This window comes from Nelumbo nucifera, chromosome 5 (genome assembly GCF_055504915.1).
Source record: "Nelumbo nucifera cultivar China Antique chromosome 5, China Antique-T2T, whole genome shotgun sequence".
NCBI lineage: Eukaryota > Viridiplantae > Streptophyta > Magnoliopsida > Proteales > Nelumbonaceae > Nelumbo > Nelumbo nucifera.
The window spans coordinates 67163131-67181652 of record NC_142653.1 but is presented as its reverse complement, the minus strand read 5'-3'; the positions used below and the strand labels follow the sequence as shown (position 1 = coordinate 67181652).

At 39.4% G+C, this 18522-nt stretch overlaps 1 protein-coding gene and 1 long non-coding RNA gene across 2 annotated transcripts; both read right to left on the bottom strand.

Moving 5' to 3' along the window:
• Window positions 1–6713: 6713 nt before the first annotated feature.
• LOC104586497 (uncharacterized) lies at window positions 6714–10618 on the bottom strand. The gene is made up of 3 exons (XR_016076061.1): window positions 10301–10618; window positions 10160–10224; window positions 6714–7087 (listed from the first exon to the last, which is right to left on the bottom strand). It is a non-coding gene; the product is annotated as an uncharacterized LOC104586497 (long non-coding RNA).
• Window positions 10619–11597: 979 nt separating this feature from the next.
• Window positions 11598–13225, bottom strand: LOC104586477 (ethylene-responsive transcription factor ERF020). Its single transcript, XM_010243726.3, has 2 exons — window positions 12353–13225; window positions 11598–12247 (listed from the first exon to the last, which is right to left on the bottom strand). Exon 1 carries the CDS (start codon window positions 13154–13156, stop codon window positions 12665–12667), a length of 492 nt encoding a protein of 163 aa, XP_010242028.1. The 5' UTR covers window positions 13157–13225; the 3' UTR covers window positions 11598–12247; window positions 12353–12664.
• Between the last annotated feature and the right edge of the window lie 5297 nt (window positions 13226–18522).

Below are 18522 nucleotides of genomic sequence, written 5' to 3'. Positions count from 1 at the left end.
TTGGAATGAAGCTGACCTAAGGAGAAGTCATAATGTCTAAGCACCTCGAAGACACAAACTTCAGCTCGTCGGTGACACCAAGGATATTGGTCTTCGCCATGTTGGATGCAATTATAGGTGTTCAGTATGTGATAGGTTGTGACTATGTCTACGATTTCTTCACCACCCGGTTCGGTAGGTCCAAACTCTGACATCGTCTTTGGTTGACAATGAGAGGTCGAAGCCCCTCTTTGGGATCCTTGTCACTCTTGAGCTGAGGTCTCTGCTTCGGCTAGAGTGACCAGGTAGTACTTTCCCTCTAACTAACTAGAAGACAACTTAACAGGAAAAGGACTCAACGATAAGACTTAGAGAAAACTAGGTTGATCTCACTAAACCAAATCGACCTTACTTGTTTTTTCGATCTCTCTGACCTCTTGCCCTACCACTCCACAAAACTCCAACAAATAGTGCAAATGGGACCCCTTAAGGGCCCACTATATATAGACAAGGGACCCAAGAGACCAACAGCCGTGATGCGTTCGATCCGACAATTCACAGAGGCACATCGCTTAAAGTTCCAAGGGCAGGTCCAAAATTCAAATTAATGCACCTAATTGAAATTTCAAATTTGCCATGCCAGGACTGCATATGCAACACGACTTATTTGACCATTTTGGGCAAGTGAATCGAACCAATGACGATGAACCAATTGAATCAGATCACTTTGGGCCTGAGACTTACAACGAACTACTCCCTTTGCCAAACCAGCCTGAACCAACTTCGACTCAGGAGGTGGGGGCAATTAATGAGGGGTAATTTGGCCCTCCAGTGACATCACACCACGTTGTCACAAGTGAACACTTTGTCGCGCCATCAAGCACCATCACCAAACCCACAACATGCCATCCGAGTGTCCAAGTGTGTGTCTTGGGTGGGACTTTACATGTATATCTTGTATGGGGGGAATGCCAATGGCAATCTTGTAATTCCATTGTATGATTATTCACCATTTTCATGTTTCTTATTGTCACTCCCCCAAAAGCTTAACGTACTCTTTGAGGGGAGGTAGGTAGTCAAGTGAATCAATAGCATTTAAAGGTTAAGCACGAGATCCCCTCAACACTAAACTGTGTGCTTGTGCTTGCCACCAATTTATACAATACAAAGTGCCTTTTGACTAATTCGTTTGCCATCTTGTTGCCTTTTCTTGTGTTGTTTCTTGTTGCTTAGGCTTACTCGTCACATTCGAGTGTCACACGGGGCCCGAACGACTAGCCCCATGACAATTGGTATCAGAGTAGGAGCTCCTGCACGCACATTGGACCCTGTCCATTGCCCCTCACTCAGCACAATGAAGAGCAACTGCAACATTGCCGATGACATACTACACGGGCTGCACCAAGCCCATGACACCAATGAGGCTACACTGGACGAACCTGCCAAGACAGAAGCCCCGAAGGGCCGCACAACTAAAGCTAGAAAGCGTGACAAATCAGTCAACCAACTAGCTAGCATGGACATGCGCATCCTACATTGCGAAATGGCAATAGGTGAAACCAGAGATCAGGTGGATGAACTATACCATAACCTAGAGACTATTGAGAATGTGGTGGTTGAACTGGAAGGGTGATTCAATGGCGCCTTCAGAGAGATGCACGCCACCTTACAATGCTCGGGAGCGGAGCCTTCCCAGAGTAGCATACAGGGCATGCTAGACAGATTTCAAGCACAACTAGACGAGATGACTCTCCTAAAGAGGGTGGTGGCCAACTCTTCCAGCACTTCAGCCACCCTAGCTCCCATGCACATCAAGATCCATGAACCAACACCCTACTCAGGTGCTCGGGATGCTAGGGAGTTTGACAATTTCTTGTGGCAACTAGAACACTATTTCTCTACCGTTGGCATTACTGATAACCAAACTCAAGTACGTACAGCTGATATGTATTTGAATGATGTTGCAATGTTTTGGTAGTGTAGGTGTTGTCAAGACTTTGAACACGGCACCCGCACCATTGACACCCGGGTTGCATTCAAGAATGAGATCAAGCGTCAGTTCTACCCTGAGAGCGTGGAGTACCTGGTGCGGAGAAGAATGAAGAACCTTAAACAGCAAGAATTGCTACATGACTATGTCAAAGAATTTTTGGCCTTGACGCTGGAGATCTCCGACATGTCAGACAAGGATCTCTTGTTCAATTTCATGGACGGTCTCAAACCCTAGGCTGAGTTTGAATTTCAACTATGTGGTGTGAAGGACCTCACCACAGCCATGGCCGTAGTTGAGCAACTTGTCGATCTAAGGACACTGGATGAAGAAGGCCAAAAGCTATCCAGTGCACGTACCATGAGTTTGAGTGGGGGAGATCAACAATCGGTCTCCACACAAGAAAGACCAAGACACAATGACAATCCAAACAATTATCATCAAGGGAAGAAGCCACAAGGAACCTACAACTATCATGGCCACTGGTACACTGGGAGACCTACAATTCCTCCCTCACCTTTCTACATCTGCAATGAAAAGCACTGGACTAGCGACTATCCCATGCGAAAGAAGATCAATGCCCTCATCGCCAAACTCAGTGATGATGAAGAGAGTGATGAGGAGAAGCCCGCACCAACACCAAGAGTAGGCACCCTCCAACTTATAAATGCCATGGTAAAGAAAGATGCCACATCCAAGCGGCCCACCAAATCCCACAAGGGACTGAAGTATGTTGACATCACCCTCAGCAGGAGGCTGACCCAAGCATTGGTGGACACTAGGGCCACCCACAACTTCATCTCGCTTGCAGAGGCAAAGCGACTTGGCTTGACCACCACCAAACAAATAGGGTGGATCAATGTTGTCAAATCGGGGGCCAAACTAGTAAAAGGCATGGCTCGTGGAGTAGACCTACAAGTGGGACCATGGAAAGGCAAGGTCAACTTATCTGTGGTTCCCTTGGATGACTTTCAAGTGGTCCTTGGAGTAGAGTTCCTGACATAGGAAGAAGTAGCCCTCATGCCACACCTTGACCATTTGCTCAACTTGGATGAGCATTCTCCATGCATGATCCCAGTGACATCAGCCCTCTAGGTACTTGGGAAGCAGCTTTCAGCCTTATAGTTGTACCAAGAGACAAGCGAACATGAATCTAGTGCCGTACCAGCAATGAAGACCCTCACTCCAAGATCTCACAGCAACACCGAAGCGGGTTGGATAGTCATCACCAAGAAGAAGTCTCCCCCAAAGCAGCACCAGCACAAGCAGCCGAACCAGCACCAGCTTCAGCATCAACATCAACACCAACATTAGTAGAAGCCATCTTCACAACAGAAGCAGCATATGCCCGCACCTAATGGGCCCAAGAATCCTGGAAGACCCAAGGCTGCCTCTAGCCACACCCACCTTCACAATGACCATCATCGAGGAGAGCGAGTACCACCAAATCCACTTAGGTACCCTGTCCACCACCACATTGATCAAGCCAACCCTCATAAGAACCTAGTGAGGAGCAACCCTTGGGAGAAAAATCATCATGGGGACCAATACCCGAAAAATCCAAACCTTGATTTTAACATTGCCTTGGCCACAACCTTACCTTCCACCAAAACAGGACATCCAAAATCCTACCTCGAAGCAGCCAAGCAAGGACTAATCATTTGGACTAGCCATAGGTTGTCCCACCATCAAGAACACCCTAAAGCCTTTCACCCAACCTTATGCACGGGCCTTGGAAGAGACCAAGTTTGTGGAGCAGCTAAAGAACCCTCCTTCATCAATAAGCAGATCTGAGCCACAAGCAGAAGCCAGTCTTCGAGGACGAAGACTAAACTGAGTGGGGGAGAATGTCACAAGTGAACACTTTGTCGCGCCATCAAGCACCATCACCACACCCACAACATGCCATCCGAGTGTCCAAGTGTGTGTCTTGGGTGGGACTTTACATGTATATCTTGTATGGGGGGATGCTAATGGCAATCTTGTAATTCCGTGGTATGATTTTTCACCCTTTTCATGCTTCTTATTGTCACTCCCCCAAAAGCTTAACGTACACTTTGAGGGGAGGTAGGTAGTCGAGTGAATCAGTAGCGTGTAAAGGTTAAGCACGAGATCCCCTCGACACTAAATTGTGTGATTGTGTTTGCCATCAATTTATGCAATACAAAGTGCCTTTTGACTAATTTGTGTGTCATCTTGTTGCCTTTTCTTATGTTGTTGCTTGTTGCTTAGGCTTACTTGTCATGTTCGAGTGCCGCATGGGGCCCGAACAACTAGCCCCGTGACAGCGTGACACTTCTGAACTGTTGCATAACACCTCGGCACCATGTAGGCAATGACATGCCTTCACCAAAGTTGGTTGAGTTCACCTTGAAGCCACCTCGAACACACCTTGCACACCTTGAGAGAGCGCTTTGGCACCACCTTGGCAGGGCTGACCCGTATGCACCTTGGCAGGATCAAACCAGCAATCCTGTCAAGACCGTGCCAGAGACCTTGACATGAGGGGCGACCTCCTACTAAGGTCCCACCAACCTAACTGAGGTCCATTTGGCATCCTGCATGACATGGCGACCGACCTCTTCTACGTGCGACTTATTGTCTCCGAGTCCTCTGGGATTATGTCGCCTGACCGATGGAGCTAGCTCCCGCTCCGCCCACTTAGGAGGTAATCAGATAAGATTTATCACTTTATGCGGAAACCATCTCCGAGTGGCAGGCCAATAAGCCACGTCCTCTCGGAGATCTCGGACTACCTATGCCTATATAAAGGCATCCTTTCAACTAGATAAGGCATGTGCGATTTAGCTCTCAGAACTCTCTCTCGCTTTCTAGCATTCTCAAACACTCTCCACTAACTTATGCATTGGAGTGCCCACCCCAGATAAAGAACCATGGGTTGATTGTTTTCTTGCAATTTGACCAGCCAACCACGTCATACAAGCATTCGAGCTATCCTCCAGCAGGGAATACCTGATCACGCACCATCGATTATTATTATTGTATTATTTATACAAATATTATAAAATAACACATAATATATATATATATATACACACACGTTTGACCAATCAGCCTCCCTTCCCCTCCTGTGAATTTTGATTAATACCCATCTGATATGATACCCATGGTTATAAGTTTTTCGAATATCATAATTGAATCCAATATTTTATATTACATAAATTATTTCATATAATTGTATACATATATTACATCTTATATAATATAAAATATAATTATTTTATATTAAATAATATATATTACATAAAACTTAATCAGTGACTTAGACCCAAAGACCAGCCCAACCCAGATCAAGTGGTGCAACCGTGCAAAGGCATGAGGCATCCTCCGGAAAAACGAGTAGTGCCATCGGTGTCAACACCAACACCCGACATGCCTTGACCACCACCTTGGGTATCACCACGACAGTCGTATCATCTGCTTCCTTGATATCCTCCATATTGAGGAACATATTTTAAACAAAATGGACCAAATCGATCCATTGATTCGAGAAAAAACAAAAATAGAGCCGCTCTAACATCCTTTTTAATGCCCCGTTTGGGAGGGTTTTTACACGGAGGCTTTCTGCCTTTGCAAGATGGACCTCATACAGGAAGATTACAAGTCATGTTTAATAAAAGCCAAAAACCCCAATCAACTTTCCGATTTAGCTAGATGTACTATTCTTCTTCAAAGCGGTTCAGTGAAAACAGTTCATTCGTAGCTGAAGGCTGAAGCCCTCCCAAACGGGCACTTGATTTATATTTTAACTTACATATATAACATCGTCTCATTGTCCATGCCAGATATTTGACGAGGGATATTAGGATCAATGAAGGATAATAAATCAAGCCACTTTTGTCCTGCATTTAGCCATTCAATCTTTGACCTTTGGCAGCAAAATCTTATCTAAGACTGATTATCTAATGGTCCCTTAGACTGTGTTTGGTTGCAGTGCAAATTAATTTGCACTAGTACAAATATAAAAAAATGCAAATTATTGTTTAATTTTGTTTTGGATTTTATTTTATTTTATTTCATGTTTAAATTTACTTCATCAATCAAACAAAATAAATTAAAATTTAAAATAATAAAATAGGTCAAAATTTATACTCAAATCATTTACATTACCATAATTTTGCATCAGTATAAATTTATTTGCATTACAACCAAACACAAACACAGCCTTAAGTATTTCCTTCACCGCTAGGAAATAACCAACTGTTGCACCACGGGATGGTGATACTAGAGATGATGGACCATCGCAGCCAGAAAATTCCAATCAAAATGTAAAAAACATGTATAATATGTTTTGCACCATCCAACCCTATTCATTACGTGGACGGTGGACCATCGCAGCCACAAACCACACGATTGACCAAAGACTTGACTTAACATTCTCATACGTGCCCGCTTCCTCATTGTTGTTTCTGGTCAATAAAGGTCTCTCTTTTAGCTCCGTTTTCTTAAGGTTAAAGTGCATTTACCTATATTTTCTTATTTCTCAGGTAAACAAGATAATAACGATTTTATCCATAAAAAGCTATTATTTAAAGGGACAATTTTGTCCCTTCTAAATATTGTCAACTTTCCCCTTAGATGGGAAAATTACTTATCTACCTTAGAGATGGGTATCATTGACTTGGATAAGTTATACTTGGGCTGTGTTTGTTTGAGGTGTAAACGCAAAACTCCAATGTAAAAGAAAACTGGTCCTATATGTAAGTGCGAAAAATGAACCGGATAGATTCAACTTTTACACTGCTGTGCGTTTGGAAGAATAGTATAAAACATCAGCGTATTTTCTGTATGCGTTTGGATGAACAACAGTGTAAAACTACACCCATGTATTGATAATTGCCAATATGCATTCCATCTCATGCTGATGGAGGTGATGCAAGGGGCAAATATTAAAAAATTACAGAAACGGTTAGCCTGTATGTGTATACTGAAGTATCGGAGAACTTTGAAGGCAATTATGTTAAATGCTTCAGCATTAATAGCTCAGTTCATCATTTTGCTTTTCTGTCATGGAATCAGTACATTATGTATCGCAGAAGCTCAGCAGCTCACAAGTCACAAGTTCAATCTTGTCTCCATAACATTCATTGTCAGTGACTGCATAACACGAATCTGATCCGATTTAATTTCTGAAAAATTATAAAAATATAACAGAAAAACAAAAAATACAAATATTTTTTTCAACTATTTTCAACTAGCAATTTGAGACAAATGCCTATATCTGTTATCCCAAAACTTTGTCTACACAGAATACAGAAAGGATTGTTTTGTTTCCGATCAATCCGAGATCTGGATCTACTACAAAATCTGGATGGAATGAAAGCCATTCAAGTATGAGACTCTGGACTTGCTAATATTCAAAGACCAAAACTCAGAGGTTTTCCTACTGAAGAAATTGATTGTTTTTTTATTCAAGTATGAGACTCTGGACTCTGGGATGGCTTATGTGCAATAATAACATAGATTGTTTTTTTATTTGATTTTGTCCTTCAAAACAAAAGCATAAAGTCTATTTCTTTTACCCAAGATCATTTGCAATGCAACTACTTGGTGGTTTGTGCTAGTAGATGCATAAATAATAACTCCAAGCCAATAGGAAAACGACTTTGTTTAAATGCAGCTATTGAATATCTACACTCAAGAATTAAAGCATATTAGACTCAACTGTCTTATTGCAAGCATCTAACAGAAGGACATTTTCATTAAATGCAGTAAATAATAGCATGTTGATTGTATCCTATAAGAATTAAAGATTGATCATTTTTGCAGGTCTTGTTTCCAACTTTCTGTCACTTTGAACTTTGTTGTTGTATCATTACTATACTATTTTGTATTTTATCTTAAGCATATTTTTATACAATTGATAATGGAAGTTCTATCCAAAGGAGAGGCAGTAGGAACCAGGAAACCCATGTGGCTAGCTGGATATCACATAAATAAATTGGTGCAACAATTATCTTTCTACATCCTAGCCCTAATAAAAGCAGTTCTCTGTTACTAGTAACCTTACCCATGCTATTAGTCAATACATAAATTGTCCTTGGGCTTGGAATGTTTACTGTAGTATCACACTTCTTGCCTATTTTATGTGGTGCTTTAGGTTCCAGCTTCCATGGACCATGTCCTCATTGTGCATCCTGCCTAAGGGGCTTTATGGGAGGAAAGAAACTTGTGGATTTTTTAAGGAAAAAAAAAGGACGGATAGAAGAGGTTATGGCAAAGGTGGCACTTTGACTAAAGTCATTGAGTTTGGTTTCAGATATTACCTTTGATGGTTTAATAAGAAACTGGGGAACTTGCAGCTCTACCTTCCTCCAAGAAGAATATCATAAGGGATTGGCATTCTCCTGATTTGGGCTTTCTTAAGCTGAATTTTAATGGAAGTAGCTTTGGTAATCCTGGTCCTTCTGGAATCGGAGGGGGTGATAAGAAATGAAAATGGGGAAATAGTGGGGCTGTTTTCAGGCCCAAATGGCCTAGGCGACTCTATAAAAGCAGAACTGTTTGCAGTGGTTTCGTGTTGCAAAAGGCAATGGAGATGGCGGTGAGAAAGATGGTAATTGAAGGGGACTCCAAGTAGTTATCAGCTGGTTGAAGCAGAATGAGCAGGTTCCTTGGTATTTCAGAAAAGAGATTAGCATGGGTTCATCTCAATACAAACATGACCTGAGAACCAATAAATACTGGACCAAATAAGATAGGATCAGGTAAGTGCAGATTTACCACTTAACCCACTTAACCCACCAACCCAATGACATCCCTACCCAGTTCAGAATTGTAAACATAAAGTAATCCCTGTTTTCACTATTCAAATCAGATCATGACACTCCTATTTGTTTATTTCCCCTTCACTTGCCCCGTTGATATCAGTTCAAGTTTTTGTTTATTTCCTCTTTCATAATTATATTACTATTTCTGTTTGTGCTTTCATAATTATCCAATCTAGCCAGATCCAACTCTTGGTTTGGGCCATTATCCAATCTAGCTAGACATGTATATACAAGATTGGGTTGGATTTACTGATAGTGTAAATCAATTATCATGATTCATGTTCTGGTTTTCTAATTCTTGGTTCTTTCTATAGATTTACTGATAGTGTAAATCCATTGATTGAAGATTATGCTATAGACATCAATTGCCCCGATTTAAATCAAGTTCATACATATACTTCATGATTTGACAGTGTGAAATCCCCTAAGAAGATTCCTTATCCAGTATCTATAGCAATTGTTCTGCTTGCATGTGCCTTAGCCTTTTCACTGATTGTCTTTGTCAATGGAGGACCTTCATCACTCTTAGCAGCAATCGCAAAGTCAGGCCTCACTGCTGCATTCTCATTGATCTTTGTTTCTGAGATTGGGGACAAGGTGATTTACTTGTTTTTCTTGGAAGTTTTATGTTTCCCTTATTTATCTAAGTGTTTATAGGACCTCCTATATTTTGATCTTTTTTGTTTTTATCTCGTTGAATAGATTCTTTGTCTTGTTTATCTGGGGTTTGCTGCAAACATCAAGCTATGAGTAGTTGCTTACTTGACCTTGTCAGGAATTATTAGCCCTGTGAGTTACCACCAGTAGTTTTCTGTTTTCTCTAATCTGTATGCCAAAATACAATTAGAAAATGATTCACATTATTTTTTGATGGGTTCCAAAATTGTAGGTTGGTAAGAGGTGGCTTGTGTAAAAAGGAAATGATATCAAATAGTCTATAGGGCATACTTTGGGTCAAAGGTGATACTTGGGCAATTCCTTTTGAAGGAATCAAACATGGTTAGACTTTATCTCCTTGAACAGATCAAGAAAACTAGGTTTTTCTTTATCTGGATAATTAGGCTAGTAGGGTTTAGTTGCTGAAATCAAATATGTGGTGAGACAGTAACCTGGCATCATCAGATAAACATATATACAAATATGTGATGTTCGTATGGGATCTATATATATTTTAATTAGCTAGGTTAATGTTGGGTTGTCTAAATCGTAGATCTAAGAAAAACAATTGCAGATCTAAGAACTAAACACAAATTGCAGAGCATAAACATAATAATAAATCGAAGATCTAAGAAAACTACAATAGAAAAACAAGTCTGAAATCTGTTTTGGGTTGTCTCCAGATCTGAAACGAGATGACAACATTCCGTCAGATCTCAATGACAAGCTCTAGATCTGGTACCTTCTGTTCGTTGCGAGTTGGGGATGATGAGCGTCCTCTGTGTTCTGAGATGAGGGCGTTCGAACCTGTGAGAGAAAGAAAGAAAACAGTGAGAAAAGAAGAGAAAGAGCGAGAGAGAGGGAGGTAGTGGAAGAGAAGGACCAGCAGAACGGCGGTGAGAAAACAAGGGCTTGTTAAGTGCCCTTGACAAAGACGATGAGAGGAGACGAAGCGACGGTGAGAGAAGGACCAACAGACAAAGACGAAGCGAAGTGCCCTTGTTTACTTCGAACGACGATAAGAGACGATGAGAGGAGACGGAGACGAAGACGAAGAGTCGTTGGTTTACACCTTTACTTCGATGGTTTTTTACATCGATAATCGAAGTAAAATAAAACCGGAAATCACTTTTACACCGGTTTTTGGTGTACTTTTACACCCCATCCAAACGGTCGCAAAATTGAACCGGAATGTAAAAATACATCGAATCGGTTTTTACACTCCAAACAAACGAAGCCTTAGGGAAAACAAATTTTCAATCGAAGGAACATGAGTGTCTTGATTAATGGAAATCAAAACTCCATTCACCAACTTTTCCCTCTCAAAATCCAAAAAACAAACGGGCCCTTAGTCTTTCTTTTCTGTCCTCTTTCACCCCCCTTCCAGCTCAGTATCTTGAAGGCCTCTCAATGATATCTAAGAATCCGAGGCCCGATCCAATATCCAATCTGATTATCTAGATTCAGTTTATGCATTTATGTAATCAGATCAGATTGGATTCGGATTTGACCCCATATGATCCCATTAAAATTTGAATCTAATTATATTATAATATTTATTAATTTTAATATATAAATTTTATATAATTATGTTGAAAATTATAAAAAAATCTATTCTATATATTATATTATATACGAATTTATATATAATAAATTCAATATGTTATATTTACATTAATTTATTATGTAAAAGTTTAAAAATAATTAATTTCTTTTAGTATTTCAACAAATTAAAACAAAATTGGATTAAATCTGAATCCCATCCGAACCCGTTAGGATTCGAATTTCGGATCAAATTTAGATGCAAGATTTCAATAGTGGGATTGGATTCAAATTTTGCTGAATGCGATTACAGCCCTAGTATCATGGTCCAGAGTAATAGACCCAAAGAATCATGAAGGCCCAGCTCTTACGCACGGTTACCCAGTATTATTTCATGGGAGTGCAAAATTTATGTCTTGTTCACGTTTACATTGCAAACAAACGGATCTTTAGGCTTCGTTTATAATGCAAATTTGTACTAGTGTAATTGCATGAGAGTGCAAATAAGTTGAGTGTAAATTCAAAGCTTACTTTTGTTTTGAGTGCAAATTTGCATTGATAGTGAATTGTAAATGAGACAGTGCAATTTTTGCTTAACGTAATAATGCAAGTCATAATTATAAATAATTGTATGCAAATCTGAACCTGATTTAATTTGCACTGCAAACAAACAGAGCCTTAATTTTCTTTTTATGGTGCCCAATTGGATGCTCCACAAGGCACTCAGATTGCACTAAGCAAGGAGTCAACTGATATAGGACAGGCAGCTGGGTTTACCGAAGTCTGATGGAGCTCCCACCAACTCTTAGTTTTGGGGTTAGAACCTCCTTTTAGGAGGTAGTTGTCCTTCCTTTCTTAATTTGATAATAAAGACTATGAGTACATTAGAGTTCAAGATGAAAATATGAGAACTGTCTGTTCATCCATCAATGTCTATGGAATTCATATAGGAATGGACCTGGACTGAGAGAGCTCTCTATCTAAATGCCAAATTGATTGAATTTTGAATGGCAGCAATCATCTGGTTTCTGGCATCTCTTTCTTCCCCATGGACCACATTATCAGTTAAACCCTGAGATAATTGGATGGATGATTGACTATGAATGAAAGCTCTTGCATTGCACTTTTGGCTAAAGAGACCATATCTAGATGGAATAGTTCGCATTTTTTTTCTGCAATCTGAGACTCCTACTGTCTCCAGCAGAGTCCAGAGTCCAGAAATGAGTTGCAGACAGTTGGGGTTTGATAATATCCTCCAGTCATTAACAAACCCATCAAGAAATTGATCCTGCAAATTCAACCCTAGTCAATAATTGAGAAGGCTGGATAACATTATAACACAGCTTAATTGATCCAGTTTGAAGATTCAGAAAAGAAAAAAATAAAATCATACCCAAAGAAGATTCTTTGCAAAAACTGCAATTCCATTTCAATGAAACTGGAAGTTCTTGTGTTCTTTCTTTGTTATCCTTTAACTCGTATAGTAAGGTATTTGATTGTGGCTTCAATCCAGCTCAAACTGACCAATTTCCTTGGTCACTAATACATCTATGGTCTATCCAAGAGACGGGGGAGACGCTAATTACGATCAGAAATCCAGAAACCCAAATAAGAAAGTACGTAACTGATTTCTTGGTAAAGTCAGTCCTGTGGCATGGCAAAGAACACAGAAGTTTCCAAAGTATAAGACTCAAACGGCTAGAATCTAGAGATATATCTCCATGTCTTCAACGGAAATGCTCAAGGCCTCGCCTTCGACGGAGGAGCTTCCTTCATTCATCTCAGAATGAACGTATTTGTCGTCCCAGATTTGGGTCTGATCAAGATAAGGAGTTATTTCGTCATTCTCTACAGGCTTCTCATTTTCCGGCAACTTTTTGGTCAGTTGAGCATCAACCGCCAGTGCTGCAGCGGATGCTGCCTTCTGTATGGACCTGGGCGACATGTCGGCCTGTAGGATCCTCGGAAGGAGAATTGGGAAATTGAGATGTCCCGCCGACGAGGGACCTCGCAGACAGAAGAGAGCAGTGTCGTGGGCCACTGCAGCTGCTTCCGGCGTAGAGTATGACCCCAACCATAACCGGTCTCTTGTGCCGGGGACTCGAATTTCCGACACCCACTTACCCCATTTCCGGCGACGTACTCCGTTGTACTTCTTCTCGTCTCCATTAGAGCAACCTTCTTCTGAATGACTCATCTGAACCAAACTCTGCAACTGGGCACGATTTTTCCGCAAATGGGTCTAAGACAAAACTGGTTCAGCTGGCTGGATACCTGATGAAATTTGATTTCTGGACAGCGTTTATATAGGTTGAAGTTGGAGAAAGTCAGAGCCTCTCGTAGGGGGTTGACCAGCCATGAAAGAGGTAGGGTCGACCCAGCTGAGGAACACAGGAAAAGAGTTCTCTTTTGTAACTTTTTGGATGAGTCAAGCTTTTCAAAGGTCAATGCAAATACTATGTAGGATGGACCGTAGATTTGTACTTTTCAAAGTATGTGAATACTAGAAAATGCGTTTTGTCAAGCAACGCGCGTTGGACTTGGTTGGGAGTTGGGACATTAGTAAGGTGGAGGTGTCACATGCTTGTCAAGATCAAGATAAAGTATATTGGTGTATGGTATTATTGGAATTGCTGACTTTAAGATGCTGGTTTAGTCACTAGGATTTGATTGGATCAAAATGCCCAAATTAGTCGTCTGATTCTTTTCTTTTCTTTTCTGACCTTCAGATTGGAATCCATATGATCACTACAAGTATGATTGAGTCCAATCAGATAGATGGGGCCATAGTAAATATTTATACGGCATAAAATGTTGAATAATGAAAAAAAGAATCTGGTAAAAGTTTGTACCAAAAGTGGAAAATATGGTCAATTTTTGGGCCGTACAGAAAAGAAGGGTACGGTGTTCTAGAATATCTTGTTTTCATTTATTTTTGAAATTACGTTAATTGAATTGTGTTTTATGTTTTGAAAAGTAAAAGTAATTGTGCGTCAAGCCAGGTAGGGCTAGGGTGTGGATGTCAATGCGCGCCATGTCATATCAATTTTAAATCGTTTTTATTTGTATGGTTTTAACTTTTAATCGTTATTTAGTTTATTTAAATAATTTATTAAACTGTTTTGCATTTTTCCTTCGTGTGTCTCTCTTTTTGGTAATTACTTATAGGATATCTGTATTTATTTATTTTTATTAACGATCACCATTTTACCCATACAAAGTCATTATTAAAGAGGTAATTTTGTCCCAAGTGGGTGTCTCCCTTTTTGGTAAGTTATTTATTGGACGGATGCATTTATTCATTTTCTTTTATTTTTTAGGTAAATAAGATAATGACGAATCTATTCATACAAAGTCATTATTAAAGAGGTAATATTTTTGTCGCAAGTGTTGGCAACTCTTATCCAGGTAAGTGATATTTAGGGAGAATAAATTTTTCATAGACCCCAAATAAATATGGAAAAAAAAAACATGGGTTTCTTGGTAAATGGGAACCAAAATCCTATTGGCCAACTTTCCCCATTCTAAAAATTCCAAAAATGAATGACCCTTAATGTTTTGCAATATATGGAGAATGTCAAATTTGCGTGAAATGGTAAGTTTAAGGAGTGTTTAGCTATATGAGGCAAGCTTTACAATGGAATAGCTTCATCATAGCATTTGTCTATTTTTGTTATTTTTGTTTTAAGAACTAACATGTTTCCAAACTAGATATCATTTTGAATTTGATACTATTTTATTGGCTCTAGAATTAATCATTTTGCTCCACACTAGTCATAAAGTGCTTGAGGCTCATAACCATTTAGTCTATCACTTGTATTTATGGCAAGTTCGAATCTACTGACCATAACATATTGCTGGCCATGTTCATTAAGTTGCACATTTGGAACATCGGTTGTACTTTACATCAACAATATTCCTGATGTATGGTTGGATGAGTGTGACTAGTGTGAGCTCCGGGAAGCTCATGGCCGATTCAAAGAGTTGGAGTTGCCACCCATTTTTTAGAAGAAATGGGCCATCATTTTTTTATTCGAAAAACAGTTATTTGCCTTAATAGTGACTCCGTTCTTTGCCAAGGAAAGGCACTAAACCGAAAGGTTTTGGGTTCCAAAGATTGGGAGAGGGAAGGTGTTAGGCACCCCTCTCTCCAAGCTACTATAGAAGATTGTGGCAAAACACGAACTAACAAGATTGCTCAAAGCTCCTGAAATCTAGCGAAAATGTTCCCAACTTCGCCTGGAATTGATTTGAGGTGATGTTATCGGGTCTTAGGTACTAGTTTCCCTAAGACCCTCGCCTCTCTACCTCTTTTTCTCAATCCAAAGGAAGTTGGGAATGCAGGTTTCCCAAGATTTCAGGGCTTTAAGCAACTTGAAACTAAACTAAAAGCAAAGATATGGTGGAATGAAAGGCTTACCTCTCATGTATGACCTTGAAACAAGCTTTCCAGCAACTGAAATGACTTCAAATGAAACTTGAGCAAGGCAAGAGCTAGGCTGGGCATTTCTGGTGTTGAATTTGGAAAGCAGGGGATGAGGCTTGAGCTTAACTTCAAGGATTTCGGGGTTTCAAGCAGACTAGGTGTGTTACAAGAGTTGGGAAACTCTCTTCCTCAAGCTCAAGCTGGGCCTCTATTTATAGAGAAAATGGAGGGAGATGGGCCTAAAACTCGTCCAATTATAGTGTCTGTGGCTCAGTAGAGGTTTTTTTTTTTTTACCGAAATATGCATGGATTTTGAGAGAGAAGGGCTTGTAGTTGACCCTTCCTTCTTTGTGCAACAAATTTTTTCGATTTCCGGTGGTTTCTTATGGGTTTCGTGCATCCAATGAGGGATTAAGGCGTGCTAGAGGTTGCAGCCCCATATTTGGGACTCATAGTGGCAAGAAACGTAAATTTGATGAACTTTTAAAAGAGATTTTGTCCTTTCTTAGTTTTAAGCGGGGGCTTGTTTGGTATTTTTAGCTCTTTAAGCCTATTAATCTCAAATTCATTAGTCCATGTGTTTTAATGGGGTTAAGTAAGGAGCTGACACTAGTCCCCTCCCACTTAAGATGCTAGGTTGGATAGCTAATGTAGTGATTCAATCGGGTGCGTCAAAATGATATCTCTCTAGTTTAACGAACAAATGGATGAATCTAGTCATGAAATTTAGCGTGTTAGGGGGTTTTTGAGCATTTGAACACAGTGGTGATGAGGTATAATTGGATAAAAGGGGTCGGGATGATTGAAATCTATGTTTGACAAGTTTGGATCAATAGGATTTGCCAAAACAAAATCTTTGTTTGATGAAGGGTCAAACGAGAGAATTTTGGGATGAAATTTGGTGGGTAGGCATATTTGAACATCCTGAATCTGATGGAAGTGATGGATCTTTGATCAGAGGTGTACATTGACTGGTTTAGTTCAGATCACGGTCTTATGGTTTTCCAATCAATAAGAGGGTCCAAAATGGAATCTTACTTTTCATCGGTCAAATGGAAGTTTTTGGTCGTGAAATTTGACGTGTTGGGGTTATTTGAGTCTCTAAACATGGTGGTGGGGTCTGATTGGTCAAATAAGGTTTAGATGATGGAGATTTGTGACATGTGAGCTTTTAATCAATAAGATTCACCAAAATAGAATCAAGGCTTGATGTTGGGTCAAATGGGGGAATTTTGGGATAAAACTTGGTGGGTAGGTATGGATTGGGATTATGAGGCTTTTGAAAGGTTTTGATCATGTTAGGCATCTACAGATCACGGGTTTTAGGTTTGAGGAGTGTCGTAGTGTTAAACGCGTCGAAATGGAATCTCTAATGGATGTTGGCTAAATCCAGGAATTTAGGGTTGAAATCTTGTGTTATTATTTGTTTGAGGGTTTTGTTTCATGTGATGGAGTTTGGTTGGGGATCAAGTATGGTGATGTGGCATAATCAAGACCATCAAAAGGGAATCATGTATATTTAATGGTGGATTTATGGGCATTTGGGCTAAAATTTGGTTTCTTAGGGTTTTGGAATGTTTTAGAGTGATTAGTGTGGTCTGACCGGGCATCCGGAATGTGGGAGATGGGTCGAAGAAGGGACCGATCAAAATTGGGTGCTAACAACTAGCAATGTGTTATGATCAACAAATATATATACCATTTGGGGCATCGGTATAGGTTCATAATATACCAACGGAAATGATTCGTCTGTATAGGTGGTATTTTTTTAAATATTTTCCCTACAGTCCTGTTTGCCCAAAATGTTCAATACAAAAAGAACACTTGCACATGAAAAAATGTTTTCCCTAGAGTCCTATTCACCCAAAATGTCCAATATAGAAAAAACTCCTGTACATCAAAAAATTAAACATTATCCAAAAGCTTAACAAAAAAATAACCTAAGTTTTCATTCAAACCAAAAAACAATGTTTCTAACATTGTCCAAGCAATAATTGGATAAACCACTTACTTGTTCCAATATGCTATAACCAGCAAAAAGCATGCTCATGGCTTTGACATATTTTTTAAATCTTTCATTCATCTATCTAGTAGCAATTCCTCTTCTTGAAGTTGGTTCCTCTCTACTTTTTAAAATAAAAGATAACAAAAAATAAATAAAAGAATGAAACATATGAACCCCATGGAGGGATTTGAGCCAAGCTTAATACCTACCTATTCAAGCTTGGCTTGCCAAAACAATGTTAAGCTCAATCTCGAGCTAGAGACTTAGTTCAACTAAAATAAATTAGTGAAAGGTAAAGTTGAAACTTTAAATTGTGTATGATAACACCTTAACAATGATAAGGGTATTTTGATAGCTTCAATGTCTTTACTAGTGAAAAGCTAACAAGAAGAAGTCATTTGCAATTTTTCAAAATTACAGGTAAGGTTTTCTCTTCAAGATCGAAGCACAAAGGTAGTTTATAGATCGAATTGTTTTAAGAGGAATTTTTTTTTTATAATTTTACATAAAAATTAATATGAAATGATAACATACCAATAAAATTTAAACATCACCAAAAATATCATTAAGATAAAAAAATAATATAAATTTATCTAGAGCATAGGAAATTTCCCACTCTCACTAAAATGCAACTTGGATTGTGATTGGGTAAATTAGACATAACTTAAAAAGTAATAATTGAATTAGACTTAGATGGCCACTGATTAGTTGGAAATGTCATAAAGCTCTTCCAATTTTCTTAATAAATGTCATACATCACATAGACCTTGACTAATAAATAGTAAATCTCAAACAAAATAATATATAAAAATAGTTGCCCGTATTGGATTATCCTTAGGCCCCATTCACTTTTTGGAAAGTTACCTTAGTAAATGCACTTGCCTATGTAAGTATTTTCGAGGAAACAGTTACCCAAGTGACCTCTGACGGGATGAGAGATCCATCGTATGGATGCCCGAATCTTGCGGAATAAAGAGGCGAATTTCAAAAATTTTTCTCTCCCTTCAACTGGGAATCACATTCCCTATTTAGAAAATCATATTTTCAAGGATCAATCTTGAACCATAAACTGAACCAGATCTGAACCAAAAGGAGTAGGAGAGGGTTATACCTGATACGGAGAAATAATATC